This window comes from Prunus avium, chromosome 7 (genome assembly GCF_965620075.1).
Source record: "Prunus avium chromosome 7, drPruAviu1.hap1.1, whole genome shotgun sequence".
In the NCBI taxonomy this organism is placed as follows: domain Eukaryota; kingdom Viridiplantae; phylum Streptophyta; class Magnoliopsida; order Rosales; family Rosaceae; genus Prunus; species Prunus avium.
This window is the reverse complement of record NC_142290.1, coordinates 35,038,495-35,058,615: the sequence shown is the minus strand read 5'-3', so window position 1 is coordinate 35,058,615 and position 20,121 is coordinate 35,038,495. Positions and strand designations below refer to the sequence as shown.

At 37.7% G+C, this 20,121-nt stretch overlaps 3 protein-coding genes across 3 annotated transcripts; 1 reads left to right on the top strand and 2 right to left on the bottom strand.

Annotated features, from left to right (window-relative positions):
• Window positions 1-1,241: 1,241 nt before the first annotated feature.
• LOC110749217 (3-oxoacyl-[acyl-carrier-protein] synthase II, chloroplastic) lies at window positions 1,242-6,976 on the top strand. The gene is made up of 14 exons (XM_021949275.2): window positions 1,242-2,012; window positions 2,876-3,081; window positions 3,158-3,361; window positions 3,765-3,875; window positions 3,974-4,069; window positions 4,233-4,278; window positions 4,378-4,457; window positions 4,773-4,841; window positions 5,211-5,295; window positions 5,638-5,792; window positions 5,875-5,955; window positions 6,112-6,171; window positions 6,286-6,449; window positions 6,599-6,976. Exons 1-13 carry the CDS (start codon window positions 1,631-1,633, stop codon window positions 6,400-6,402), a joined length of 1,692 nt encoding a protein of 563 aa, XP_021804967.2. The 5' UTR covers window positions 1,242-1,630; the 3' UTR covers window positions 6,403-6,449; window positions 6,599-6,976.
• Window positions 6,977-7,418: 442 nt separating this feature from the next.
• LOC110749148 (uncharacterized) lies at window positions 7,419-15,303 on the bottom strand. The gene is made up of 18 exons (XM_021949176.2): window positions 14,656-15,303; window positions 13,957-14,476; window positions 13,534-13,794; window positions 13,330-13,421; window positions 12,554-12,763; window positions 12,070-12,474; window positions 11,298-11,470; window positions 11,079-11,172; window positions 10,915-10,971; window positions 10,430-10,573; window positions 10,214-10,282; window positions 9,958-10,071; window positions 9,571-9,732; window positions 9,300-9,428; window positions 9,087-9,188; window positions 8,911-8,990; window positions 8,564-8,713; window positions 7,419-8,280 (listed from the first exon to the last, which is right to left on the bottom strand). Exons 1-18 carry the CDS (start codon window positions 15,154-15,156, stop codon window positions 7,713-7,715), a joined length of 3,831 nt encoding a protein of 1,276 aa, XP_021804868.2. The 5' UTR covers window positions 15,157-15,303; the 3' UTR covers window positions 7,419-7,712.
• A 1,307-nt stretch (window positions 15,304-16,610) lies between these two features.
• Window positions 16,611-17,611, bottom strand: LOC110749155 (Plant invertase/pectin methylesterase inhibitor superfamily protein). The gene has a single exon (XM_021949185.2). It carries the CDS (start codon window positions 17,438-17,440, stop codon window positions 16,847-16,849), a length of 594 nt encoding a protein of 197 aa, XP_021804877.2. The 5' UTR covers window positions 17,441-17,611; the 3' UTR covers window positions 16,611-16,846.
• Between the last annotated feature and the right edge of the window lie 2,510 nt (window positions 17,612-20,121).

Genomic DNA, 20,121 nt, shown 5'->3' with positions numbered 1-20,121 from the left:
AAATGCCGTGAGCTAATATGGTCGATGAGATTGAGGCGTGAGAACATCATCATCAGCAAGCAAGCATTGGCTTGGCTTGGCCTTTGCATGCAAATGTGATGCAGCACGACATGTTTTTAGAAAAACCAAACTTTTTGTCCAAGCTAGCTTTTAATTGTTTTGCATGCAAAATAGTTGGAAACTTATTTCTCTCGGAAAATAAATATTGCATGCATATATTGATGTCAATAAGGGCCGACTAGCTAGCACAATCTCCTACTTGGATTTTGTTTCTTTTTATATTTATTGTATCCAACAACCTCAATTTCATTTTGCTCTTAATTTGTATGTAGGTGCTTGCTTTTGTTGCCTAGTTTATTATTCGACTGGGATTGTGGGTTTTGGTACACTGTTGTCCTTTTATTTTTGTTTGTATTTTATAAATACAAATGAGATTTTAAACTTCTCATTAATATTTTGAACGACCATGATTCAGTAATATGACATGTGTGATCAGCGAATAATGTAAATATTTGGTTATACTCATTTCAAATGAAATGAATTTATTTTGTTGGAAAGTAGAGCATTCCATTTCCTTGTAGGTAGATAGGTAGGTATAGTAATTAGTGAGTGGAAGCAAAGTTCAACGCCTAATGTTGAGTGTGAATGTTGGCTGAAGAAAGTCATCATCCATAATACAAACAGTAAAGAGAAAAAGATAGATAACAAAAACCAAATCAAATCCAAAACCAAAGGACGACTGGTGGTGATGGTGGTTGTGATGGCGGTGGTGATGGCGGTGAAGAGACATAACTTTTTTAAAATTAATTTATATGCGACTTGGCATGAGTTCCCCCAAACCCAAGTACTGAATAGTTCTTATTACTTTCTGGTCTAACAGTGGATGCATTTATTCCTGATCCCTTTGCTCTCAAAAGAAAAGAAAAGAAAAGAAAAAATACAAACCCATGGGCATATATGTATTTTCAAGAGAGAGAGTGTCCTATATGTGTAACCCAAAAACCATATTTTATTTTTTTATTAAGTTCAAGGCTGCCAATGACAAATCAAAACACATTCAGTCAGTCGCACTAATTAAATTATATGTATTTTATTTATTAATTCATCTGTCTTGGCAGTTTATATTTGGTTTTTTTTAATTATCAAAGATAAATTAATTATAAAAAGATTATATAAAATACATAATTGTACAAATTTTTCTGGTCATAGATCTTTGTATTTTGCTAGACGGTATGTAAAATGCCTCTCTGTCCTCATAGCACAGTAACTCAGTGTGAGAGAGAGAGAGAGAGAGAGAGAGAGAGAGGGAGTGCTTTGTCGTTGTTATTCTGAGGACGACTGAGAGTTGCCCAATACTTGGCGTCTCCTCTCCAACCGTTTCAAATACACAGTGACACAAAATCGAATGCTACCACCGATTCTCTTCGAGTTCTTCACCACCTCAATCCCACCACCATTTCTCTATCTTTCATCAATTCCATCAAATACCCTTTAGCCTTCTTCCTCTTCTCTTCTTCCCAAGATTGCCATTCTTGCAAGCTTTTCTCATTGCTGGGTCTGGGACTTGCTCCAAATCGATACTTTCCAATTGGGTTTTTGCTGTTTTGGGATTTGAGCATCTGAGTCGTCCATGGCTGCCTCCTCTGTTGCATCTCCGCTCTGCACGTGGCTCGTGGCCGCTTGCATGTCGGTCACGTGCGACGGGGACTGTTCCACCAGACCTTCCATGCTCAGCTCCTCCAAGAGACGACCCAAATGTGCTGCAAGAAGGAGGCTGCCGTCTAAATGTAGTAGCTTCAGTGCCGATTTTCAGAAGGGCCTGAATTCTGCCTTCAGTGGATCCAGCATTCAGGGCCTCATGAGCTCCTGTTTGGCTTTTGAGCCTTGCGATGAGTACTACAGCTCAAAGGGTTTATCTTCTTTGGGCTCCAATGGACTCTCCTTGCTGTTTGGATCCAAAACTGGGACTACCAGTCGAAGGCAGAGGCGTTTTCATGGAGCCGCCCATTCTGGTAATTGTGTTTTTGTGATCTTTTACTGGTTTTGACCTGTTATCAGTTGATTATTAATCTTGTGATTATATTTTCAAGTATATCAGAACATGTTGATTGTGTTGTTGTTGTTTTTATTTTCTATTTTTTAATATTCAGAATCTTGGAAGCAATTCAATGTATTTTGTGCGTGCGTGTTTGTTTTTTGGGTAGGGGGTGTTTACGCACTGCAATTGCTTTGGGTATAACTTCTTGTTTCGCTTACGCCCTTGAACGTTTATATCTGAAGTTGGATTTAATTGATTGATTTTTTTTAAAAAAAATATGTAGTTTGGAATTTTAAAAAGCTAGTTTGTGTTGTGTGTAAAAAAGTTCCTTTATTTTTTTCATTACAAAGCTAATAGGCTTAGTTTATCCTTACACTGCAGTTTGTTTATTTGAAGTTGGTTATGCTGTTGGAAAGAGGAGAAAAAGTTTTCATGTTATGCTTATCTTCTTTTCTTTTGTAATAAAAGTGGGTTTATACTGGCCATAAGATAAACAATTGGGTTAATAGTAAAATGGTTCTAATGGAACTAATTGACTCAAAGCATCTGCAATGCCCAACTGTTGATTGATGAATGATTATACTAGCCAGGAAATGGCATTTAAATGTAGAAAAGAGTAAAAATGTCTCATTAGTCAAGAAGTTGCTATATCTTGAACGAGGAAAGAGAAGAGGGACTAATCGTCTGCTACCTAATAAACCTTTGAGGACTCTAACTAAAGCTTTCCTAAGATTCAAATGGTATAAAATGATAGGTAGTAATTTAGTGACTATATACCGTCTGATATGCCGATCATCTCTGTTCATTTCTATATTACTGTTATTGTTGGAAATATAGGGGAAACCATGGCTGTAGCTGTGCAACCTACTGAAGAAAGAACAAAACAGAAGAAACCTACAACAAGACAGAGGCGAGTGGTTGTAACAGGAATGAGTGTGGTGAGCCCACTTGGTCATGATTCTGATGTCTTCTACAACAATTTGCTGGAGGGAGTTAGTGGCATTAGTGAGATAGAAGCTTTTGATTGTACCCAATTTCCAACGGTAAACAATTTACTAAACCTCCCTTCAATTGTTGTATTCTCTATATTATGTTCTTAGTACCTTTTCTTTTCTTTAGAGGATTGGTGGGGAGATCAAGTCTTTCTCAACTGACGGATGGGTAGCACCAAAGTTTTCCAGACGAATGGATAAATTCATGCTTTACATGCTTACTGCTGGGAAGAAAGCCTTGGCAGATGGTGGAATTACAGAAGATGTCATGGAACAAATTGACAAAGCAAAATGTGGAGTTTTGATTGGTTCAGCAATGGGTGGCATGAAGGTAACCTCAGTGCTCTGTGGTTTAACATTATGTACGAAAAATTGGCTTGCAAGAGCTTCTACTGATATATCTTCAATTTATGTTCTTCAACAAGCCTAGTTTAGAGTCTGTAAGGTTATGTCACATTTCTTTTGGTGCTCCGAAACTACTTCCTTTTATTTCAGAACTGGACTTGATTATATTATTTAATTATTTACGTAAGACAGTGTATCACTATTTCTCTCCCATACTGAAATGTCATGTAAAGTTGATCGAATCTTTTCACAAAATATGGAAATTCAAGCTAGATATTACCACATTGAGCCAAAAAATCCGTAGCTGGGACAAGGAATCTTATGTGTTCTTCATTGCTGCAGTAAATATCTCGACTGACGACTTCGTTTGGTATTTTGACATTGATCAGGTGTTCAATGATGCAATTGAAGCTTTACGGGTTTCATATAAGAAGATGAATCCGTTCTGCGTACCTTTTGCAACTACAAACATGGGTTCTGCCATGCTTGCAATGGATCTGGTGAGCTTATATTTAGTGTTTGCAATACTTTTACACACCATAATGACTGCTGGAATTTTGTACTTGTCCTTTTAACTGCTTTACTCATGAAATTGCAGGGTTGGATGGGCCCAAATTATTCTATTTCTACTGCTTGTGCTACGAGCAACTTCTGTATCTTGAATTCGGCAAATCATATCATTAGAGGCGAAGCTGTAAGTGGTCTACAAATCTTATTATGGAATTTTTTTTTTATAATGTTAAGAAAACGTGAAGTGAATCAGTGGTAAAGTTGAATAGAAAAGAGGATATACTGACTAACCATCCTTAAATATGCCATTATGATTTTATTGCAATTTTCTTTGAAATTATATGCAGGATATTATGCTCTGCGGTGGTTCAGACTCAGTGATGATACCTATTGGTAACTCTCCCATCCCTTAACTATATCATTTCTGTCTTATTTTTACTGAGATTTGCACGACGTTTTCATGATATTGTTGCTCTTATGTTATCACTCCAGGATTGGGAGGCTTTGTGGCATGCAGAGCACTTTCACAAAGAAACAGTGATCCAACGAAAGCATCACGCCCTTGGGATATTGTAATGTTATCAATAACCATGCTAATTTCATTTGTTCTTTTTCCCATCCTAATTGGTTGTGTGCTGAAACTTTTAAATTTTTTTGTCAAGAACAAGAAATGGTATGTTCACATAAAGCATGCCAATGTAATTTTAGTTCTAGAAATGTGTATTGAGCTCAAGATTTGAGTGTATTTACTGTAGAAATGTTTAACAGGTATAAAGTGACATCATTCTGAAAGCAAATCCTGTAATCTGTATTCTGGGTTTCTTACTTCCTTGTAGACTTACATTAGTGTTGTTTCTCACAATATCTGGTTTTTGGTTATTGGTCAGAATCGCGATGGCTTTGTTATGGGGGAAGGAGCTGGCGTTTTGCTTCTAGAAGAGTTAGAACATGCTAAGGTATTTTAAACTCTATATCTATGACCGTGGTAATAGCACTTGGGTGTTTCTCGCAGTTTGCTTTTTCTCTTCTATGTTCTATGTAGGATCACATCTTCTGTAAGGTTGTAGGTCATCAGGTACTTTAAACCACATTCTGTAGCAATTCTGTATCCTGTAGTTCCCTCAAGTTAATCCATCTCATGCTTTCTGTTGTTACTTCTCTTGGGTTACATTGGGTGACTTGTAGTCAACTTTGCTTGCTGCTACCTCTGAAGTTGCATGAGCCCATTTTCTAATTCTGCATTTCTATCTTACTATGCGATATGGTGTTTGTGTATAGATGCTACTTTAGAGCATTTAATCACCAATTAGTTTTTATTTTTGTAGAAAAGAGGTGCAACTATCTATGCAGAATTCCTTGGTGGAAGCTTCACATGTGATGCTTACCACATGACTGAGCCACACCCTGATGGTAATATGCTTCGCCTTTGACAATATCGTTCTCTCATTGTTTTGTTGAGCCAAGGTAGCAAGAAAATTTTCTTTTAAGCTGTTTCTGTTGATTTATTAGTTTCTTTATTTTGTACTGCATTTACACTAAAGAAATTTCACTATTTAAGAAATTTAAATGCAAATATTCATATGAATGTCTTCATAGCATGTCTTTGTTTATCCTTTTTTGCTAAGTGATTTTCTATATTGATTTCAAGATATTTGAAAGTATCCTTATGGCTCCTGAGTCACCTTGCACTTGTTTCATTGAATCTTATCACATTCTAGAATCTGAATATGTTATTAATGTCGTCTGAAACAGGTGCTGGTGTTATTCTCTGCATAGAAAAGGCATTAGCTCAGTCTGGGGTGTCTAGGGAAGATGTTAATTACATCAACGCTCATGCTACATCCACACCGGCCGGAGACCTCAAAGAATATAATGCTCTTATTCATTGTTTTGGCCAGAATCCTGAGGTAACCCACTTTGCATAACATGTATTATCTGTTTTCTTAATATCATGTATTGCCATGTTTGGTAACCTCCTACTGTTTACAGTTGAGAGTGAACTCTACAAAATCCATGATTGGTCACCTGCTAGGAGCAGCTGGTGCTGTAGAGGCTGTTGCAGCAGTACAGGTAAGTTATGTGTTGTTTTTACCTTGGAAGAACTATATATTTTTCAAGTCTTGTATGTAAAGACCAAATAGAACTTGCAAAATTATGCCTTAGCTGATTTTTTTAATTGTATGCTTTCAGGTGTAGTTCTTGACATGTAATTTTCTTTTTGTGTAGGCAATACGAACTGGGTGGATTCATCCAAATATCAATCTGGAAAACCCAGATGAGGGTGTGGTATGTGACCTTTTATGGTCTTGTCACCCTTTTCTGATGTATGATAGGAAGTGAAACGATAGTTATTTTCAATTTATCACTGGAATCATCTAATTTGTCTACACATCAATTCAGGATACAAAACTACTAGTGGGCCCAAAGAAGGAGAGACTGGACGTTAAGGTGGCATTGTCTAACTCATTTGGGTTCGGTGGCCACAACTCGTCAGTCTTGTTTGCCCCTTACAAGTAGTAACACAGATCTAGTGTGCTACTCCAACTTTTGCTGCAATCCCTAAGGTATGTTTGCATACTGTCACTTTTTTGTTAGAAGGAATTGTAATATGTATAACAAATAAAGCAGAACCATCTTTCTTTAGGAAGTACAAGATTCACTTTCTTTCGTTTAGTCTGCTTTACATAAGTTGAGCAAAAGTTGTTATTTGCAGATGGGATTGATCCAATTGCAGTAAGCGCCCATGAAGTCTCCTTTGTATTTGATCTTCTGTTTGGTTGAGTGAGTTGCGGCTCTGAAAACTTAATTCGGTTTGACAGTTGATCGCTGGAGAAGACTGTTGAGGTGACCCCTAAGTAGAACATTAAGAGCTCACCCAATGGTTATCAAGAAATACTTTTGCTTAGAAAATTTCCCTTCTCATAAATAGCCACAGTAGGGTTTGATCTTCGTATGTGCTAGTCATTGAACTGCCGCAAGGGCAATAGTTAACGTTTGATTTTGGTTTTCATGTACAAGTAGTTGGCTGATAAGATCAGATAGCTGTAATGAAATTTGAGTTTGCAGTTGCATGACATTACTTTTTTCGAAACTGTGAGCTGCTTTGTATCTTGTCAAATTTTTGCTTTAATCATGATGTTCCAATAACAAGTATTTTGTTTTGTTTTGTTTTAATTTGTGTTTCGTTTTTGCTTTTTGGGTGACGATTTTCACACGCCCATTTTATCCATCACACTCCTCTCTCATAGTTTGTGTTTTAGAAATCATAAGTTCAAGAAAGTTGACAGAATGAGATTGAAAATCGCTTTTCTTTACCCTTATGAATAGAATAGCTTCTTAAAGAGTTTATTAGAGCATGATGACCAAAAAATGAAAACAAACATTCAGTTCCCCTTTTTTCATTTTTCACGTTCCTCGACGATCTCTTTTCCTTCTTCATCATTTTTTTTTCTTTTTCTTTTTTGATAGGCTGGCTGGGCTGCTCAGTATGATAGACCCTAATACTGAAAGAGAAGAAATTCAGAGAAGGGAAATAAAATATGTAAAGTTCCAATTCATTTCATTCATGCTTTCTTTACAGTGGAGCCTCAGGGAGTAACAGCAATACAAAGCCCATTAGAAGTTTCTTAGCAACCCATCAGCTAATATGCTTTCCCACAACATGACCCGAGCCCATAACAAGCGTCTATTCAGTATAAGAACAATAATAACAATTAATAAATCAAGAAAATTACCGTAATTTATAAATTTTAAATAAAAAATTTGAAAAAAAACCTTTAGTACAAGTTTCCCTTCAATGTGTCAATCGAAGTAGTCCTGGTACTCACCTACTTTTTCTTCTTGCTGCCTCCTTTCTTCTGAACCCTACTTTTATTCTTAAACTTTAAGCCTTTAGTGGCGAGAATAGTTGAGACACTCTTCCCTTCCAGCTTCTTTGTCATCTTCACCACACTTGATATCCCTTTTCTTGCAGCTGCCCTATGCTCCGGCCTACGGCTCATCATTTTTCGATCAAGCGGCCAATATGCATACGGTTCAAGTTTGTCCTTCCTCTTCAAATCCCCACCAGCCTTCTTGCTGGCGTACTCTTTGCCGGTGGCAGCCCACCCGGACTCTGATGTCTTCCGCCGCTTCTGTGTTTTCTTTGAGTCTACGGACAAGTAACTACCCGCTTCACTTCTAGCATATGAATCAGGTTCCGATGGCTTTCTCTTGTACGATTCTGCTTCATCACGAATTATTAGGCGCCCATCATCGTCTATCTCTGGCCCATCATCCGACTCCATTTTTCGCTTTAAATTCTCGGATGATCTAAGTGCTGACCTTGTTCTTTGCCGATCAAGCAAGTCGAGTGGCTCATCTTCTAGTTGATCAAGCAAGTTCTTATTTGTTCTTCTGCATTACAAACAATTGTGTAAATTTATCTTAGGCATCGAATGATGTAGAACTTCCAAAAAATGGCAAACAAAACCACCAACTGAACCACAGGCTACATGATCTGCTGGATAAATTTGCTTAAATTGGATTGTGTTTATTTAAGAAATCATTTATTTAACATTTCTAGACCGTCAGATATGATCCAAGCAACACCTGTTAGACAAACTTCTAGCTACCAAGATCATGATTGATGCATAATCTACTCATTCCCAATCCATTATGAACATAAAATACAACCTACCGTAATGAAGATGCTTTGGATTTGAGCTGTGAGAAAGCCTTGCCATGTTTGCCCAAGACTGTTTTGGCATCCGTATATTCTGTATCGCTATCCTCAGTTTCTTCATCATCAAAATCAGAAAATATTTTTGTATGGTTCCACCTGCTTAACCTGAAAAGAAGATAGAAAATAACAGAAAGTTACAAAACATAGCCAAGTAGAAGCTGAATTGAGCTACTGAATTGAAGCTTATATCACATAAGCTTCAATTGGTAACATACATGCGTGTACAATAAGACATAAATATGCACACAAGTATTTGTTGTGCTCAAGCATTTATTAATTTTAAAATTATTTAAGACTGAGACCTGGATGTAGTTGCTTTGGAAACTTGAGATCTAGCTTCCTCAGATTTAGAACCCAGTTTCCTGTCTTTCCGTTCCTTGATCTGTGTTCAATTAAAAAAACAAAACAAAGGATGATCAGAAATAAGTAGCGAGTACCCTGGAAAATGTTCATTCTACCAAGATGTCTCTCGACAGACCTTCCTTATGTTGGTAAGTAATTTCATATGTTCTAGAGGCATCACAGCCTTAACAGCATCGAGCCCACATTTCTTGACAAGCATTTCTAGAAGAAGCTTAACCTGAAATCAAATCAGGTTTTACGAGCTAGTGGTCAGAATTTGGACTAATTATCAAACCAACTGGACTAGATGTCTAAATTGAGTCACAGGCATTTTAATTGAGGAAACAACCTTGGCTTTGAAGTGGGTTTTAGTAGCATCTTGCCACTTCAGCAAGCCTTCCACCATGCTTTTCAAGTGCAATTGCAACCCCTCAGCTTGTGATTTGGCCACTAATACCTTCAACAAACCTAAATTAGCCTGCAATAAGGAAACGCCCAACTAAGAATAAAATAAATTAATGAAAATATTCATGTAAGATCAATTAAAATAACAAATATTAAGCAGTTAACTCAAAATAATTCATAACTCCAAAATGCCAATCTAAAAGAGAGGGGAATACTTTAATTATTTCTTTGTTCTTTCTCTGGAGGAGTAGAAATGCGGACGGAAGCAAATTGGTAGCAGTTGAAACAAGATCAGAAAACTCATAAGCCAACCGAGCTAAGCCCTTCATTGCAGCACTGATCATATGAGGAGTTTCACCAGCTAGGCCCCCAGCTACCTGTGACCATAAGATCAGCTTAGAATTGCTACATATTTATATATCAATTTCTACTCTGGTCCACAGAAGACCAATTAAAGATGATTGAATCAGTCATAATCAAAAGGAGGAAGGGGGCAAAAGAGGTTGCTCCACGCAGGCTTCTAAAGTATGGACTTCTAGTCAATAGACTTATCAGTAAATTTGAGCAGTAATAACTAAGCAGTCTGAAACAATATTCAGTACCATGTTAAAAAATTCCAACAGGTGTTCTCTATTCCCGCCTTTCTCCTCATCACCACAGGCGTGGCCAATTTGGACAAGGATATCATAAGCTCTATTTCTTGTCTTTTTGTTAGCCTGCATTGGACCAAAAACATTAACAATTCATATCAAACATAAAGTTCAGAAGAGCCAACCTCTTTAAGTGCAATAATTTTATCCGTCAGGAATATTAAAACTACTTATTAAACCAGATATTGAAGCTGATAAACCACTTTACCTCTTTAAGTGCAAGAACTATTTCTGTCAGGAAAATTATGATGCCATCCCGCCACTGCTCTGTGTCACTCTACAAAAAGATGGAAGTTCTTAGGTATTGAGCACCATACATACGAAACTTGAATGTAAACTTTGTTCCTAATAATGGAAGATTCAACGCTACAAGGAATGAATCTTAGATGAATTGAAAAGTGAGGTATCGTTTATTTATGGATACCTTTGAAACATGGACTACTAGGAAGTACAAGCAGTCGAGTCTGTGCCGTTTAGCTGAAAAATGGCATGAAGGCAGCACATTAACCATAAGGTCAAGCAATTCCTTGAGCTTCGATGAATTCGATGAAAGAAACGAATCACAGTCCTGACCATACATTCAGCAAAGAGATACATAAGCTAAAAAGGGGGCAAAAAAACACCACGGTAAAGGGCAGGTGATGGCCCAGCAGCACATAATTTCATCTTATTGTTTCTCCTTTTTCTTATTTTTGAAAACATGAGTATTCCAGAAAATTATGATTGATTTATGTGACCAACTCTTCTTCAACTACGACATTAGCCGCAAAACAAACCAATTACACCCAATAAATCATGTTTCCCCATATTTTCCAGTGACAGATGATGACAATAAAAGTCACAGTATGGAAGCATTATTATAGATTATCCATATAATTCAAAGCATACAAATTATTAACTTTTGCATACCCTGAGAATGATTGAAAGAACTTTATATGCCTTCTTTTGTATCAAACCTTCATCATCCTGAAGTCAGGAAGCCCTTAGTTAGTGCAACCTTTCCTTTTTTGAAGCATTGCGGGGTCCCTTAGAAATGAACAAAATAGCCAGACGGAAGAGAAAGACTTTCAAACCTGTAACGCATTCTTTATTGCACTAAATAGAACATCAACCTCATCTTCATGTAAACCAGGTAAAAATGAGACTACCAAGTCAAACAGTTGTGCCCTGCAGTTAAGATGGAAGAATTAATGTAATGTCAGATGTTCCACAAAGAGAGAGAGAAGTAACAATTAAATTATAAAAGTCCAGAACTAAACAAGATAAACAACAACAAAAAAGTATTGATATACCGCTTGGAATTAAAATCTCTAGGACTTTCTGCTTCTTTATCTTGGACAGAATCTCTAGGAGTTCCTGCTTTGCTAGCCTCTTTAGTAACCTTTAAAAGCTTTCCCATTGTATTTCGGAAAAACCTTGACACAGCTTCTTTATCTGCTATTGAAGCAAACTCACCAATTGTGGACTGTAAACGGTGCAAACATAATTAATGTCAACCTCACAAAAACTGATGCCACATTAACAAGTACGAACATATATCAAAGATAAAGGTCTATTTTCAAGTAAAAATTGGATCCATTTTTTAAAAAGACAATAATGTTGGGGGAAGCAACGGGAAAAAAAGAGGTACAAATTTATTTAAAACATCACAGGGAAATCAAAAAGAAAGAAAAAACAGACTGAAAAGAGTGATACTGTAAAAAAGGGACTGGAGCTTATAGAGTGAGTCTGTCAAGACCTCATTTTCTTCCCTTTATTCCTTTGCCTTTGTCGCTCAATTATGTTTAAGTTCTTTAAAATGTCCACTACCAGGTACCTAGTACATGTGATAAAGAGACAACTCCTCTCCGCCTCTCTTTCACGAATACAAGATTGTGTCATGAATACTTTTTACTTTTGGTTTTAACAACAACATGCATGATTCTTATGGGAGCTGTATTTGTTACTCCAGTAGCAAACTCACAAATTCATGACTATTTTAAAATCCATGCCAATTTGGCATTTTTGTCAAACATTTTGCAGGACAAACACTAACAGACATATAACCTCAGTATTCTTACGTACCTGCAAACAGCCTGCATCATCTTTTGTGGTATTCAAGAAAACACCTGATAGAACATGCAGTAACTTGCGAGCAGATGACTTGAGCGTGCTTAAATTATCTGCTGTAACCTGAGGAGTATAATTAGCAATAGCTCTGTGTCTGGCACTACCTACTTCACTATCAGACAGATCATTCATTTCTTCCACAATTTTCTTATTTTGTTGTACAAGAATCTGCAAGCTCAAGCATATTATTCCACGAAACTCAGGTTCATCTTGAAGGGCACTGCACAAGGCTTGCTCTAGATCGTTGAAACTTTCAGCAGTATCTGAAGCGTAGTTGCAAAATGAAGGTAACAGTGACCACAAAGCATGTACAAGTGCATCTGTACTCCTTGATGAAAAAATACGTCCTTGTGACTCGAGCTGCCAAATACAAGACATAACTAAAAAATTCCATCTGAATTAAACAGCTAACACTCCATCAGTATGAACTGTTAAATACCTTTCTAGATTTCTCCTTTATCGTTCGAACCATACCCAAAATTGACTCTGTAAAGAAGCTCAAACGTGCACCAATAGTATGCTGCTTCAGTATCGGAAAGAGCCAAACATTCACCTGAGTTGAGTCTTCAGCCTCCAAATTAAGAGGTAGAAGACCTAAAAATGTTTCAGGTCCCATTGCAACAAGAGCTGATCCAAGGCATTCATGCAGCTATAAAAGAATAAAGTCATTGTATTAGTAAGTGCTGCACTAATCGAGAGTAAACAAAGACGAAATGACACAACAAGCTTCCAAATAATCTTTATTAAAAAAAAAATAGTTTGACTTGTTACCAAAAAAACTTAGTAAATGCTCATAGTGGACCTAGTTACGATATCAAACCTACAACTGTAGCTATAGAATCTAAGATTTATACACATATTATGCATTTGCAATATTAGACCAGATATCCCTGATCAAAGCAATGCAACAAAACAGGGCTCCCCTCATCAAAATTGTTCTTGCAGCTGCAAGTTATACAGTATGAGGAATTATAGCTTTTCGTTTCTTTTCTTATTTTAGCATTGGATGGCCAGAAAACCCAAAAAGATAATAAATGACTGCAATCCAGAATGTAAAAGATGGTATAAGACCATTAAACTGCACAGTCAACAAACCAGTACACAGTCACAATTGTCGAACAACAAAGATAGCCGTGGATCAAATATAGAGATCCATAAGATAATGACAAGTAACAGTACTCTTCATCTCTTAAAACTGAACGATATGAAAAAGACCTGTTTCCTGAAAGGGAAATCTTCATCAGATAACTTCTCCATCTCTGCCAAGCTCCTGAGCGCACCCCTCATGAAATAAGAAGCATATACCCCTGTATGATAACGGATATTACACCTCTTAAGTGAAATGGAGAGTGCATAGCAAGTGAAAAACAATTTAGTTAAAAATGACAGGAAAACAGTCGGATACAGCAAAAGCAATACCTAATTTATCGAACATTGCTGAAACAACTTGGAATGCAAGGTCCCAGACACCAGCATAGTGATAACCAAGTAAGCTTTCAATAGTAGCACATACTTTTTCAATTATAGTTGGCCCAGACTTCCTTGCATCCAGATTTGCATTCATTACAATCTGGTCAACTCCCTGTTTGATCAAGCTTTCATCAATGCAAGCATGAATGAGACTCTTAAATGTATGCGCTGCTGCGTGTACGGCCTCTTCGTGCTCAGATGCCAATACATCTGCCAAACTCAAAGAAAAAACACCACAGTACTTTTTGAGTCTTGATTTCTAGAATGGAAAGAGATACAAACAGGAACTCAGGGGGGGAAGATTTTTTTGAATGTATAGGAAGCTAACATGTATACAACTAAAGTCAATAAAGGAGGGAAAACAATACATACCTCTGAGTGCATTGAATACAATAGGGAGTTTAACAACGCATATATGCCTATTGAGGGAATAAACTTTGGCCATTCCACTACCAAGCAAGCGAGCTCTGAATGTCATCCCATCGACAGCAGTCTCATTCGTGGAGACAGAAAGAGCTAATGAGCATAACAGATCGAGCAACACTTCAGGAGAAACGTCTGTAGATGGATTGAGACAAAGTATATTCAAACTATCTGTTATGCGCTTTGTAACAAGTGGTTGGTGCAGTTCCAAGAGAGTTTTGTAGTACTTGAGGACGGAAGTTTTGTACTTGATTGACATAAGAAAAAGACACTCTTTCAAAGCATCCAAAATATACAAGACCTCCTGAGCTCCCTTGGGTCCTTCACCCGCATCTGCATTTGACCCACCAGCAAGCAGAAGAAACCTTTCAAATAGGTTAGTAACCCCTTCACTTGCAAGGGCGAGCAGCGGTGTTCCTTGAAAACTTTGCAGTACATCACGAAGACACAATTGTGATTGTCTTCTCACCTGTTTTAGAATACAATTAGCATAAAAATAAGTACATTACAAAGTAGACATCTAAAACACCATATAAAAATTAAAACTTGAATCCATTTGATAGAATCTACATTACAAATATCAGAAATGAAATGAATTCCATGATAAACGATCAACATTAAAGAACAAATAAAATGTGAGCAATTCACCTTAGGGCGGGAATCTGTAATAAAGCTCAATAAGAAGCCATACAATGAAGACACATCAGACCAGTTGACACGGCCTCTGATGATAAGCAGATGCGATATGCATTTCAATCCTGAGACGGCGGCGCCCACTGTCAAAGACGGAGACCGCAGAACACGCACCAAGAGCTCCGATAGGAACTCCGACTTCTTCACGAGAATTGCGGCCGAGACTTTTTGAAAGACAATGGAGAGAATTGTGAGGAGGGCGTCGATCACATGAGCGGGAGGCTCGAGCTGGGAGGAGAGGCCGTCGAGAGAAGAGCACGTGAAGCCCAAGTAGGCGACCGGGGTCGAAGGGAGGTTCTTGTCTTTGAGCTCCTGAGCCATGGCACCTATGGCTGCGCAGAGGTGGTGGTGGTCCTCGCGCGTGGAGTTGCCGAAGCGCGCGAGTATTGAGGTGCAGATGTCGTCGTCTTCGATCAGGGGGAGAGTGTAACCGTCGTCCATTTCGATGCCTTCCATGTTGGGCGGGGATTGGGGAGTTGCAGAAAAACCCTAGCTTCAATGAATTCAGGAGGTAGCTAGGGTTTATGGACAATAGTCGAGAGTGAAGAAGGAGAAGTTGGCCCAGTTAGAATTGGCGGGTTCATATCCTGAGTCCGTGAAGCGAACAACCGACATTCATTCCACCGCTTTGGGCTCAATGGTTCTATATTTTACTGGGCCGGGTCGGATGCTTTGCCCCGAATAAAACCTTCCTTTTTTTTCCTTTCTTTTTTCTTTTCTGAGGGCTATGTATGCTTGTTTAAGATGGATTGTTGGTGATTACGGTGATATCAACTTTCTGGACTTTCAAAACAAAATTTACTTACCAAGAATTGGTACGAGAAAAAATAGAATTGCTTAATTCTTTATTTTTTCCACGTTTACTAACATATAAAGAATAAAAAAAATACTTTTGAATCAGTATTCCAATACTTTTTAAACGAGAAATTATATCAACTATGAGGGGTGGTTAATTCAATTTCAATTTATGATTTCCTCATTGATCTCATTCCAAACAAGTAAACATGTCATTAATTAAGTTCTTTGTTTTTCTTTTATAAATCAAATTTACTATGCGACTTGGTGTAAATTTGTGATAATATCTAATGTTTTGTTTGGTTTTCTTTATCATAGGAAGACTCTACAACTTGGCGTGGTCAAATGAAGGGTACATGTTAGCTGTCCTGAGCTATGGCCCAGGGCAACCTTGCCTTGGTTCATAATTATTTTTACAGCACAATATTTTAGGATTTTGCCTCTCTCTAACCCACCCATTTAGCTCTCAAAATATATAGTTTCTTCACTTTGAATTTACTTTGTTATTGCGTGGGCCCACCAGCCCTTGATCGAATGGCTTAAATATTGATCCCTTGTGTTCTCGGGAAGAAGAGAGCATTGATCACACCTCTTCAAAAGCTGCCATTTTGCTACTTCAGTTTGGTCACATGCTTTCTTGTTGTCCATATCCCCAGTCACTTTCAAAAGCTCCTTCATTTTTATATACACACCATAAAGTTTGGTCCCTAAATATTCATGATGCCCCATAACTTTCCCTAGTCATTATTGAGCTTTATGATTCAAAATTATTATTTCATGAACCAACACAGATTTTTTTAGGCATATGAGCTACAACAAAGAAAGAATATAATTGTGTAAGTGGGTTTGGCCAGGTAATTAAAGTATTACACTAGTTTAAAATATTTTCTTCTTGTTACAAACATGAGTTAGGTCAATTAGTCATTAGGTCAATTAGTCATGACAGTAAGCCCACACTCTTACTCGTATTAAATTTTATTATTAGTTAGAAAAAGGTCCGCAATTACTTGTAACCAATGTTTTCAATTAACGAAATTTTGAATAAATAATTATTTGAACATTGTTATTTATCACGTAATTCAAGTGACTTTGATGAGTAAAAGACAAGAAGGACATCAACACTTAAATTTGGTAGCCTTTCAATTTTAGAGAAAACATGACATGATACACTACGAGTCTGAGGAAGAGATATATATGCAGTACGTACAACTTTTTATAAATTAAAAACAAAACAAAAAAAGTACGAACGAACTAGACACGCTATAGATATTAGATAACGCCCGCGGCGTGAACTGATCCGATACACCCAGTGAAACAGAATCACGGCCGTCCATCGCCATCATCATAATCATCAATGTTTAGATCTGGGTCGACCACGGGTTTCATCAAGGCGGTTGATCAGGTACAGCGCATTGCTAGTAACCCTAGCCGCATTCGTAATCTTGCGCTTCATATCCGCCTTCACCTTCACATCAAGCTCCGCAAACCCATCAAGACACGTGTCGTCATCTGTGAGGGCCGCGCTGACCCAAGTCTTGGCGTTGCTCATCTGAAACCGAAACGTTTCGGGGTGGAGGTGCTTCAACTCGTCGAGCGTCCGGGTTAATTCGTCTAAGGACTCGGACATGAGGTCGATGCAGGCGCTGAGCGCGGAACGCTCTCGTTTGGTTCCCTGGTCGGAGTGGGAGAGTTGGGCGAGGTAGCTGGAGACGCGGTGGGCTCGAGAGAGGCTGACGGTGACGGCGGCCTGGGCCAGGTCGCGAGGGGTGTTTGCTGGGCCCGTGTAGGTGGAGAGAGAGTGGATGCAGAGGTTGGGGTAGCTGGCGTGGCTACATGACGAACGGACGAGATGGGATGAGTTGGTTGGGTTGTGTTTCCGTGCGGCGGCGGAGTAGGGTAGGGAGTGGAGGAGGAGGAGGAGGAGGAGAGAGATTAGGAAACGCATCGTTTTGATGTGTAATGGTGGGAAGATCTGAGATAGACAGAGAGAGAGAATGGTGAGGGGAAGTAGAGTGAAGAAGAGTGTGAGTGTAAGTATGTGTTGGGGTTGTTGGGTGGTGGATGGATGTCTGATATGATTGTATTTACTTAATCGATGGGTGCGCCAACGGTTGGTTTTATAAGGGTATGTGTGGTTGATTGGGGGGCAAGGCTACGAAAACAAACCCCTCTTTGAGCTAGGAAAAGATTAATGTTAAGAATACCATATTATTTTATTCTTAATTGATAAATAAAATATAACGGGATTGTCTTGATCGGTAAGAAAAATATTAACAATCCAACAAAATTATGCTTGTTAATTTTGAGTCGAACGTAATTAGAGAGGTTTAAGAGCGATTATTTTGCATATGATTTCTTATGTTCGAGTTCCTCTCTCTTAATATCGCTTGTGTCAAACAAATGTATAAAATGCTTTGTCAATCAATCTTTTCATCCTTTGATTTATGGTGAAAGCAAACCTAAACACATAGTCATGTTAGTTTACCTTTTGTCATATTGACTTTGGTAAATCTTTGGGTTGAAAATACGGATGGTATTTATTCCATCCACTCCTATAATTGAACCGACCCATGTTTTTTAGAGGTATAGATTCATCGCTATCTATTCACTATTTTTAGGACGAATAATTTAATGGCATCCATCATTATTTTTTTGTACTGGTCTAAAGTTTTTTTAAAAAATTTTTAAAATTTTAAATTTTTTTATAATGAAAAAAGGTTTAGAGGGAGGGAAGGGAGTTTATTTTCCTCTTTAGGGATAATCATCAAAACAAATGAACACAAAAATTTAACAAAGGCAATGGAAATTATTTCGAGAAATTCAAATGAGTTATTTACACTAACACTCCTTAAGATTTTTGTTTTTTCACAAAATTCCCCGAAGTTTCAGAAATTACACAAACATCCCCTAAGATTTTTATTTGTTTTTAGAAAATTCCTTTTCATTGATTTTTCTTCCAAAGATTGATGATTTTATAAATAAAAAATTCTCCAAATGACAACATTTACATTTGAAATTAGATTGTATATATATTCATTGAGGTTAATTTTGTCATTTGCAAAAGCAGGTTTTCAATGAAATAATTAATTTTTAGACAAACAATAAATGAAGAGGAGTTTTGTGAAAACAAACTTAAACCTAAATGTTCATGTAATTTTTGAGAGTTTTATGAAAACATCAAAAAGCTCGAAAAGTGTTAGTTTAAATATCTCAATTCAAATCCCGTAACCAAACAACACGTCTTGTCAAACATCTTTTCTTTGTGTTTCTTGTAGGCAGTCTAATTGCAAATTTACGCTCCCCCGTTTGTGGCTATTTTGGCTAAGTGTTTGGGACCTGTCGAGGGCTCTGAATAAATGCACCACAAAGCTATCAACCTACCACTAACCAACATTGAAACAGTATTTATTGACGAATAACCAAAGTCCTCAACCATGTTCTGTGCATGCTGCCTGCCGACCCATTGCCCTCAATACGTTTCAGTGAGGTGACATTCAAATAAATTTGGAGAACCAAACAAAACAATCATAAAAAATGTCATTTTGTTAAACAATCATGAATGACTTAACACATGGATTATTCTTTGGCTTGTATGGTTGTAACTTTTATATGCATAAAAACTCACTATAAGAACGGCATGAAGGTTAGGGGTAGGCAATGCCATTTATAGGAGAAAATTTTAGTTGCGACCATAATAGTAGTGTTTTGTTATCCGTGACCAATAATATTATGCTAGCTAGAAATGTTATCATGCGTGTCATAGCGTTATTGATCGAGAATAACAAAATGATGTTATTTATCCCCATTTCATGGAAATCTTTTTCCATTTTTAAGCCTACATGTGACTCTGTAATTATTTATATCCATACCATAACCACTTTAAAAAAAAAAAAAAAAAAATCCTACATGTGACAACGTAAGTATCTGGATAAAAGAACAATACCAGCAGGCTAAGCCCACCCTTAATTGGAGGGCATGAAATGAAGCTACATATAGTATATAGTGTAGTATAGGGGCCTGTGATGTAATGCTCATCACCAAACGGAACCAATTATATTTTTATAATATAGTGAGTGAGAAATCAAAAGCAACTCCTTTGCATGCCACTTTGATAGAGTGAGTGAGTGAGTGGGAGTTTGATTGGCAAACATTGGTCCCCTTACACATGAATTATTATTAGCAGCAGAAAACCGATAAGAATCAAACTTTTGTGAGCCCAACAGCCTTCCCATGAATTTGACATGGCAGGGGTTGAGTTCTGAAACACAGCATGTGAAATGCAGTCTGGAATTGCATTGTGACATAATGCCTACCCCACAGTATAAATTGCATATGCAATTTTCTCTCTTGGGTTTCTCTCTCCCCTCTCCTGGTAAAAACATTTGACAGCACGGGCACGGCAGCTCTTCCTGCAGGCCCAGTTCAGTTCAAAATGTGTGGCGCGCGACGTGTTTGATAAAATGCCAGAGTGAGCGAAATGAGGTTTGTCTGGAGTGTGGATATGGTAAGGGGTCTACCCACGTGAAGCTGGATTGCGAGCAGTTGGGGCTTTTTGGCCCAATTGGAGAAAACGGGCTTCACAATCCCCACCATTAAATTTGTGGGCCCATTATCATGATGCATACA

What these genes read in the sequence shown, in the direction of transcription:
- LOC110749217 (XM_021949275.2), top strand. Translation starts at nt 1,631, where the DNA reads ATGGCTGCCTCCTCTGTTGCATCTCCGCTCTGCACGTGGCTCGTGGCC. An exon ending in ATTGTACCCAATTTCCAACG is followed by an intron (nt 3,082 to 3,157) that starts GTAAACAATTTA and finishes TCTTTTCTTTAG; the next exon opens with AGGATTGGTGGGGAGATCAA. An exon ending in GTTTTGGCCAGAATCCTGAG is followed by an intron (nt 5,793 to 5,874) that starts GTAACCCACTTT and finishes TACTGTTTACAG; the next exon opens with TTGAGAGTGAACTCTACAAA.
- LOC110749148 (XM_021949176.2), bottom strand. Translation starts at nt 15,156, where the DNA reads ATGGAAGGCATCGAAATGGACGACGGTTACACTCTCCCCCTGATCGAA. An exon ending in AAACCCACTTCAAAGCCAAG is followed by an intron (nt 9,189 to 9,299) that starts GTTGTTTCCTCA and finishes ATTTGATTTCAG; the next exon opens with GTTAAGCTTCTTCTAGAAAT. An exon ending in TCCAAAGCATCTTCATTACG is followed by an intron (nt 8,281 to 8,563) that starts GTAGGTTGTATT and finishes TTTGTAATGCAG; the next exon opens with AAGAACAAATAAGAACTTGC.
- LOC110749155 (XM_021949185.2), bottom strand. Translation starts at nt 17,440, where the DNA reads ATGCGTTTCCTAATCTCTCTCCTCCTCCTCCTCCTCCTCCACTCCCTA.